The following is a 9,787-nucleotide window of genomic DNA, read 5'->3' as shown; positions in this document are numbered from 1 at the left end:
TGTCAAAGGCTACATTATTTAAGGGCATTCGTTACGAAATAATTTGTTTCCTTTTTAATTTTAATATTTCATTGAAATCTGAATGTAATACAAGCACATCAGCATCAAGGAAAAATCAGGCGCAAGACGTAATCTTTATGACATTAAAAAAATTGCAAATATATGACAGAAGATTGTGATACAATAGTGAGGCATTAATTAAATTCTTACTTTCCACTGACCGGAAATCATCCACCCGCACAGTTGGGCTCAAACTAAAATATAAAAAATATCTTTTGAAAGGAATTTCGTATATAGTTTGTCTCTTTAAAAGCCGCTTTTCCACTATCGTGCTGGACCGGTTTTTTATGCTGAACAGGGTCATATGGGAACTTTGACAACAAATGCACATTCAAAGCACTTGTTTTAGCTCAGGGCAAAATATAGTGCTTTTCATGAGTGCTTGGTCAGAGCACAGTTCAGATCACTCCTTATCCCGGTGCTGTTCAACACATACACAGTTTCACACCACAGATCGTTCTGCTTATCAATTGTCTTGGTTTCAGTGACTCTAAACATCTCATATGGAGGAATCAGCACCTCTTTCTCATGATTAAGCTTGGAATGATTCGTAATTTCAGCACCTTCACAGGTGTGAATCTCAAAACAAGATTTATTTCCAAAAAACGTTGCCTTTCTCCGATTGTAAGAGGAAGATGCAAATGAGCCAAAACGAACAGTGTTGTTGAGAAGTTCAAACTTTGATTTTGTACTACGAAAGGTATCAAAGCATCTATTTTGTGTTGTTTTCAGAATCTGTAAGGCCTCTGTTAACAGAAAGTGAAGTGAATACCAGCCGTATTTCCCAATGGTGTAGTTTTCCCTGCCAGAACGAGTGGCATTATTGAAATCACGAAACACTTTATCACCAGTGTACATATAGATGGCAAATGAATGATCAATTGTCAAGTTATTTTCTGGCATTTTAGAATGGTTTTCAGCCTCTCTCCAAGCATCTTTGAAATTAAATTCAGAGCTACTGAGTTCCTTCGGCAGATATTTTGTTTTCACCAAAGCTGTCATGTTGTCTGTGCATCCATCATACTGATCATCAACTGAATTCAGAGCCATATCCAGAGGATATTCAACAGCAGCTGCTGTGTGATCCTGCAGTAAAAGGAATCATAATGATCAGATCATCAGTGTTGATGTGTAATAATATTGATACTAGAACACAAGCTCACCTGCAGAGCAGCTACAATGAGGAGAAGAGCTTCAATAGTCATCTTTATTCAGTCTAATACCGGACATAAAGATGAACAGATGCTGAAACACAACAGGATTTCAGATATAGTTGAAGGTAAATTGATTTGTCCTCCTGTGAAATTTTTATTCTTTTTCATAGATTTTCCTACATTGTAAAATGCAATTGTTGTTTCAACTTAAAAAAGTAAGTGGTTATGCTGCTTTAAAATATTAAGTTTTCTTCACTTAAATAGATGACAGGAGTTGACAATACAAGTGTAATAGACGTGGTCTAAGTTTAGTTAACTTAAACAGATAAAGTGTAATTAAGAATTATGGGTAACACTTTATTTTGATAGTCCATACGTTGAATTAGGTTACATTGCATCTACAGTACATGCCAACTCATTCTCATTAGAATATAATTAGACTGTTAGGTTGGGGTTAGGGTAAGTTGACATGTACAGTACTTGCAAAGTTTCTTATAGTTCAATTCAATTCAATTCACCTTTATTTGTATAGCGCTTATACAATGTAGATTGTGTCAAAGCAGCTTCACATAAAAGGTAATAGTAAATAGGAACAGTGTAGTTCAGTTTGTAGTGTTTAAGTTCAGTTCAGTTTAGCTCAGTTCAGTGTGGTTTAATAATCACTACTGAGAGTCCAAATATTGAAGAGCAAATCCAACGATGCGCAGCTCTACAGATCCCGAACCATGCAAGCCAGTGGCGACAGCGGAGAGGGAAAAAAAACTACACTAAAGGCGGAAGTGAAGAAAAAAAACCTTGAGAGAAACCAGGCTCAGTTGGGCACGATCATTTTAATTTCTCCGCTGGCCAAACGTCTTGTGCAGAGCTGCAGTCTCAGTGGCGGAGGCTGGAAGCTGGCCTCAGCGAAGACTCGTCTGTCTCTGGAGCGTCACAGGAATCAGTCTCATGTATTATAGTCAGTTAAAAGTCTGTTGAAGGATCAGTATCAGCAGATATTAAGCAGACAGTCTATTAATACTGACATGGACCATCAAAATAAAGTGTAATCGAATTATGTTGACAGCACTTCATAATTCAAGTGTAATGGACATGGTTTAAGTTTAGTGAACTTAAATATTGAAGTTGTCTTAACTCATGTTAAAGTTGTCAAAGAAGATTATTTAATCATACAAGTGGGAAACACCCATAAACTCTGTCATTCACACTGACACATACAGCCGATTTTGTTTATTAAATTACATTAAATTAAATTAATTATATGACATTTATTTCATTTAAAATTATTTGTTTTCATTTGCACATATTTGTACTATTTAAAGCTCATGCTTGAAGCAGTTAAATAATATATACAGCTAAATTATATATAATATATACAGCACCGTTCATTACATTTTTTTTTATAAAAACATAAAAAAAGTTTGTGTCTGTTTTGTGACATCTTTTAGTATTATATATAATACATTTTTTGTTCTGCCAGTTCTCCCAGGCAGGGTTTTATTTAGTTTTATTTAGTTAATTTTAGTTTTTGGATTTCTGTGCATTAGAAAGAAGTTCTTTCAGAAAAAGAACAGTTCTTTGAAGAATTATTTGTTTTTATTCTGTCTATTCAGTGTCCTTCAACACGAGCGATGATGGTGATGGGGGTTCATAATGTTCACAATGGTATATTCTTAGTTGTTGGTTTAACCATGGATGAGGTAATGGCTGTTGTGTTATTTTCTTTTCAATGGCGTTTCTTGTTACATGTTCAAAACCATCAACCAATATTGCATATCCATAATTATTATAATGGATATAATTAAACAATACTTACACTATAACGTAAATTAGAAGTGTAATGTAAAAAAAAAAGTTATTTTTACACTATTTTGAATTTTACTCGTTTACAGATACAAATACTCCCCCCCCCCCCCCCCCTACAAATACAGGTTCAAATACCGGCTGCTCTGCATATATATATATATATATATATATATTCATTCATTTTCTTTTCGCATTATTCTTTTTATATATCAGGGGTGGCCACATCAGAATGAACCACCAACTTATCCAGCATATGTTTTACGCAGCAGCTGCAACCCAGCACTGGGAATCACCCATAAACTCTTGCATTCACACACACACACACACACACACACACACACACACACACACACACACACACACTATGGCCAATTAGTTTATTCAATTCACCTATAGTGCATGTTTTTGGACTTGCGGGGGAAACCGGAGCACCCAGAGGAAACCCATGTCAACATGGGGAGAACATGCAAACTTCACACAGAAATGCCAACTGACCCAGCCAGGGCTCAAACTAGCAGACTTCTTGCTGTGAGGCGATCGTGCTTCCCACTGTGACGCCCATATGAATTTCGCTTTAAGCTGAACAACAGTATTTCGCAAAATATCTAGTAAAATATTATATAAAAAATACTGTCATCATGGCAAAGGCTGCTAAGCCAGTCGTTTTGACTAAAGAAAGTTTATATATTATAAAGATACCTGGGTCTTTTTGCCTGTTGAGTTGTGTTTTCCTGGAGTTCAGAAGCAACGATGAGATGAGGAGATCTGGAGTCAGCTGCACGTCACCAGTTGACAACAGCGCTCTTGGAGAGCTGGCTTTTATATTGGTCTTAATGTGTGTGTGTGTGTGTGTGTGTGTGTGTACATACGTGTGTTTAGTCAAATGAGCAAGACAAGAAGGCAGTGCTATTTAACATCACATCAGCAAACAGCTATAACTATACTTGACGCTATTAAATAGATCAAAAATTTCACCACTACCTTCTCATGCCTACACTGTAAAAATGTTTCTTGGGGTTTTTGCCTAGTTTTTAGTCTAAATTACCTGGAAATGGCATAACTTTATGCACCAATACTTCAAATAAGTTAAACATATTTCTCTGATTAGCATAAAGAATATCACTAAAGACCGATGCTTCTCCACCACCACGGCCAGTCTGACGACTGCTTGCTGCATGCTGGCACATGCTTATAGTTTTATCCTGAATGAGTGGCTTCATTTAAACTAATATAGTGAGGAAGTGGTCCAGAAATTATAGTCTGCTATGATCTGAATCGCCGATGATTGCGATGTCACGTCCCGTCTCGTGGAGCGGGGGCAAAGACGTCCTCTGTGGGCATCGCAAACAACAGAGGCGGCGGCAGAGGTGAGCACCTTCCCCGGGTCCACCCAGGGGTCACAGTAGCCCAGCCTTGGTGTAAACGACACCTGGATGAACCGTGTCCCTGGTGCGCTGGGCCTTGACAGAGAAATACACGGGCTTGAGGTGGAAGGAGTGTTGAGATTGCACCGCACACTTACCTCAGATGAGCAAGCCACAGCCCGGGAGACATCAAGCAAGGCCCGTTGTTCCCGGAGCTGTGCTCGTTTCATCTTGAGGTCACGGATCTGTGCTTCCACTGCCTCCAGCTGCAACTCCAATGCCTCCATCGATGCTTCTCCTGCACTCAAGGATAGTCACACAAGCAACATTATACAGGGTGAAGAGCCAAGACAGTAAGTGAAAGAAGCTGATACCCATCCGGCACTTCAACGGTGATTCAACATTCTATCAACATCAGGTCTATGATTGGATCAACGTTGAATTACCTTTCGATTTTGCAAATTGGATCAACGTTGATACTTTGATGTTGTTTCACCATCGTACATTTCAATGTAAGTTAAATAGAAATTCAAGAGTTCACACTTAGCTCACGATTTATATATAGCTTGTTTGGCGTGCTGTCCCGGGAGAGAGCCCTGAGCTCAAGGGATCTTCGAGCCCAGGGCTCCCTCCTTTCACAGGGCGAGGGGAGATTGAGCTCAGGTCGATCTGAAACTCCCCCGCTGGTGAGGCCAAGGTGAACTTCCTGAGAGTAAGACATTAGAAAAAAGATTTGGGCTTATTTTATCTATAATATAGAGCACATTTGGATGGTGGGAGGAAACCGGGGAACCTGGGGGAAACCCACGCGGACACGGCGAGAACATGCAAACTCCATAAAGAAATACCAGATGGCCCAGTGAAGACCCAACGCCATTGGTATTCTTGCTGTGAGGCAACAGTGCTAGTCACTGGGCCACCGTGCCGCCCATTCGGGATAAAGGTGGAAGAAGGGGAGGAGGAGGGTTTTTTTCAGACGAAGATAGCTGTAGAGAGGAAATGATGATATATATATAGTGACTTGGGATCCTTTGATTGGAGGATTATGATTAGCTAATGTGAACCAGCTGGGTCAATCATGAGCACATGCTCCTCTCGAAATTAATTATATAACACAAAGTCCAATTTATTCAATACACACCACAATATTTCATTTATTCTAAATATACAGCAATATTTACAGCATACAATCGTTCATTAAAACCATCTATACATGCAGTACACTCAAATACACAAAAAGGCATTTAAATGGTAACTTTTAATAAGGTTTCATGAGTTGAAGTTAGTTCATATTTACTGACATGGACTAAGAATGAATACTTGTACAGCATTTATTAATCGTTTAATTAATTTAAATATGTCCTAATGCTTTATTAAAATCAAAATGTTTGCTTGTTAACATTAATGCACTGAGCTGACATGAGCTGTATTTTCTTTATATGAAAGATGTTTTAAATGTATTGTTCTTTGCTCGTGTTAGTAGATAGTTAGTAGCTCTCTCTCATTCACACATATAAACACACACACACACACCCCGCAAGCACGCGCGCACAAATTACCGACCGCTCCCGCGCTTTATTCGGAAATGTATCCCCTCGCCTCCCTCAACATAGTAAGCTGCGGTGACGTACTTTCTGCAATGACGTGGAGAGCGAGATGCACTCAATGTTACGCTGCATGATTTTTTTAATTAGCCTACATTAGTAACAGTTAATTTTGTTATGGTATGAACTTTAATCCTAGAAAAGGCAAAACTAATAAATAAAATAAGACCTTTGTAATGAAAACCAAGACTTTGTATACCAAATTCAAGGCTATTAAGACCTTAATTTGAGATTATCAAATTTAAGAGTTTGTCAATGCTTTTAAGACCCCGCGGGTACTCTGCTGATAACCTGAACCTAATGTTCAGTGGAAATGTTTAATTTAAGGTTCCCACTTATATACACGTTGATCAGTTTAAGATAACATTTCTACAATTGAGTTTTTAATAGATTTAAAAGTGCACTTGTATGAATGCCTTCATTATTGATCAAGTGGTAGAGGTTGAAATGACATTTAGAATGTAAGAAATACAAAAAATTGTTTTTAGAACAAGTAATAATCCAGTTACAGTATGAAGGACAGTGAATTTAAGCTAATTATTTATTAAAAAAGGACAAGGCATTCTCATACGTGACTTTGTTCTTTGTGTGACTGAAATGTAGGCAATAGCTACGTTTCCATCCAAAAATGTGAATGAACTTTCTGCACAAAACAGGATCATCACATAAAAGTTTTGCAAATAAAGAAGCGACTGGCGCCAAATATCAACAGTAAAAACAGAATTTATTGCAGTTGAAGAAGCTGCATGCATCTTTTCTTTATTTAATAAATGACTTGTACTTCAGAAGGCAATCCTGACACGCAGTGAAAGCGTGGTGGCATTTAAAAGCGTAGAACGCAGAGCGCAGACGCTCTTAATTCTGGAGGTTAATAATATAATAACACTAATACTGAATAAGGCATTTTAGAATGACCAAAACAACAGTTCAGATGCTTTCCCGGGCTGCTTCGGCCGTGGGGTTGGAGATGGTTTATCCCCCAGCTCCATGGCCAGACCGACTAGATGGGTGCTACTGTACGTAGAGGACAAGACGGCCAAGCCTTCGAAGCCTCTCGTCTCCTTCTTCCCAGAGGTGCACAGCAGGCTCACGCAGTCCTGGAGGGCACCTTTTTCTGCCCATGCTGAGTGTCCCTCTGCCCTCACCACTCTTTACGGTGGAGCAGCCAGGGGGTATGAGGCGATTCCTCAGGTCGAGCGCGCCATTGCGGTCAATCTTTGTCTGTATGGTGCCTCTTCTTGGCGGGGTCCGCCTCATCTCCCGTCCAAAGCCTGAAGGTTATCTGCCTCCCTCGGTGCTAGAGCTTACAAGGTTGCGGGCCAGGCTGCTTCCGCCTTGCACACTACGGCTACCCACCAGCGCTTCCAAGCGCAGGCGCTGACCCAGCTGCACGAGGTTGGGTCCGACCCAAGCTTGCTACACGAGCTCCGCACCGCAACCGACTATGCTCTTCAGACCACTAAGTCTGCAGCGTGTGCGTTGGGGAGGACGATGTCCACATTAGTGGTTTAGGAGCGCCACCGCTTGCTAAACCTGGCTGATATGCGCAAAGTCGACAAAGTCTGCTTTCTTGACTCTCCCATATCCCAAGCTGGCCTGTTCGGCGACACCGTCGGTGAATTCACCCAGGAATTTAAGGCAGTGAGAGAGCAGTCTGATACGATGGATAATGTCATCTATCGGCGGGACAGTAAACCCGCTCCGCCCGCCAAGCCATCCACATCTGCTGCTACTCACTGAGGGCGCTCGCCTACGAGAGCTGCCCCATCCCCGCCTGCACCTCCGGTGAAGCTGGCACATTGAGCACCTCAGAAGCAGGCAGCCCCCCCTGCCCAGCGCGCCGTTAAGTCCGGTAAACGGACTGCGAAGCATCCCTGAGACAGGTCATCCGGAGAAGAGGGAGTTTGCTCTTTCCCTTCCAGGATCAGCACACCCACTCCGAGCTGCCCCACTGCTGGTACGTCAGCAATTGTAGCGATGAATCCATTAGCGAGAGCTCTGTCTGCCTGGTTAGCATGGGCCAGCCCTTTGCGGTGGCTCATACGTACAATCAGACTCGGCTACGCAATTCCATTCGCAAAACGGCCCCTAAAGTTCACAGGTGTGTATTTCACCAGGGTCAGCCCCCTGTCCGCCCCTGTCTTGCGAGTGGAGATTGCTGTCCTCATGGCAAAGGATGCAATCGAACCGGTCCCTCCAGCCGAGATGGAGAGCGGGTTTTACAGCCCGTACTTCGTGCCCAAAAAGAGCGGTGGGTCACGGCTAATCCTAGATCTGTGCGTTTTGAACAGCTGTCTGCACAAGCTGCCGTTCAGAATGCTCGAGCATCCTCCGGTGCGTTCGTTCTCAGGATTGGTTGCAGCGATAGACCTGAAGGACGTGTACTTCCATGTCTCCATTCTTCCACGTCACCGTCAGTTTCTGCGGTTTGCGTTCGAAGGTCGAGCTTGGCAATATAAAGTCCTCCCCTTCAGGCTCTCTCTGTCTCCGCGGGTCTTCACCAAGTTTGTGGAGGGTGCCATAGCACCCATTCAGCTTGCGGGCATCCGCATACTCAATTATCTCGATGACTGGCTGATTTTAGCCCACTCTCGGGAGCAATTGATTATGCACAGAGACAAGTTGCTCCGGCAACTCCACCTGTTGGGGCTTTAGGTCAACCGAGAAAAGAGCAAACTTGCCCCCGTGCAGAGGATCTCTTTTCCCGGGCTGGAGCTGGACTCGGTCACCATGACAGCGTGCCTCTCCGGAGAGCACGCTCAGCTAATGCTGAACTGTCTGAGAGAGTTCGACAGCAAAATAGTGGTCCAACTGAAATTATTTCAGAGGCTACTGGGGCATATGGCATCCGCAGCCGCTGTCACACAGCTCTGATTACTCCATATGAGACCACTTCAGCACTGGCTTCACGATCGAGTCCCCTGCTCTGTGTCGCCGCGCCCTCAGCCCTTGGAACGACCCCTTGTTCCTACAGGCTGGAGTGCCTCTAGGACAGGCGTCCAGGCATGTTGTTTCAACAGATGCTTACAGCACGGGAAAGGAACCCAATTGCATTGGCATATCAATCGCCTAGAGCTGTTGGCAGTGTTCCTCACTCTACACAGTTTTTTTCGTTCTGGAGCAGCAGCACGTACTGGTCAGGGCGAACAGCACGATGTATATTGATATATACGCCAGCACGGCGGTCAGCACGGCGCCATGTATATTGATATACATGCCGTATATCAACCGCATGGGGGGTATTCGCTCTAGCCGCATGTCTCAGCTCGCCCGCCATCTGCTCCTTTGGAGTCATACGCGGCTGAAAACGCTGCGCTCCATTCACATTCCAGGCGAGCTCAACCATGCAGCCGACGTGCTCTCACGGCAGCCTTTACGTCCCAGAGAATGGAGACTCCACCCCGAGTCTGTTCAGCTGATATGGGCGCGATTCAGGGAAGCCCAGATCGATCTGTTTGCTTCCCCCTGAGAACGCTCATTGCCAGTTGTTTTTTTTTCCTGACCGAGGGCTTTCTCAGCATGGATGCTCTGGCCCACAGCTGGCCTTGGGGCATGCACAAATATGCATTTCCCCCAGTGAGCCTGCTCGCGCAGTTACTGTGCAAGGTCAGGGACGATGAGGAGCAGCTCTTGCTAGTTACGCCCCTCTGGCCCAACCGGACCTGAGCGAAAATCCCCATACGTGGATTAAAAATCCACTATAGCATTAAAGTTCCCCTCCTCTGGGAATGAGGGTTACTTTAGTAACCAGAGCGTTTTACAAGATAACGCAAAACATCTTTACAAGGGAATACTGTTTTCA

The 9,787-nt window shown here is 43.1% G+C and overlaps 1 protein-coding gene across 1 annotated transcript; it reads right to left on the bottom strand.

Moving 5' to 3' along the window:
• Positions 1-432: 432 nt before the first annotated feature.
• On the bottom strand, positions 433-8,027 carry LOC130216616 (T-cell ecto-ADP-ribosyltransferase 1-like). Its single transcript, XM_056448509.1, has 4 exons — positions 7,844-8,027; positions 4,540-4,679; positions 1,224-1,265; positions 433-1,146 (listed from the first exon to the last, which is right to left on the bottom strand). The coding sequence occupies exons 1-4, from the start codon at positions 8,025-8,027 to the stop codon at positions 433-435; spliced, it is 1,080 nt and encodes a 359-aa protein (XP_056304484.1).
• Between the last annotated feature and the right edge of the window lie 1,760 nt (positions 8,028-9,787).

This window comes from Danio aesculapii, chromosome 3, assembly GCF_903798145.1.
Source record: "Danio aesculapii chromosome 3, fDanAes4.1, whole genome shotgun sequence".
NCBI classification, from domain to species: Eukaryota; Metazoa; Chordata; class Actinopteri; order Cypriniformes; family Danionidae; genus Danio; species Danio aesculapii.
The sequence above is the reverse complement of the archived record's forward strand: the minus strand, read 5'-3'. Positions and strand labels throughout refer to the sequence as shown.

Coding starts and splice junctions, on each gene's coding strand:
- LOC130216616 (XM_056448509.1), bottom strand. CDS start 8,027: ATGAGCCACCGCAAAGGGCTGGCCCATGCTAACCAGGCAGACAGAGCT. Junction 1,266..4,539: donor CTGTGGCTTGCTCATCTGAG/GTAAGTGTGCGG, acceptor GACTGAATAAAG/ATGACTATTGAAGCTCTTCT. Junction 1,147..1,223: donor TCATTGTAGCTGCTCTGCAG/GTGAGCTTGTGT, acceptor CTTTTACTGCAG/GATCACACAGCAGCTGCTGT.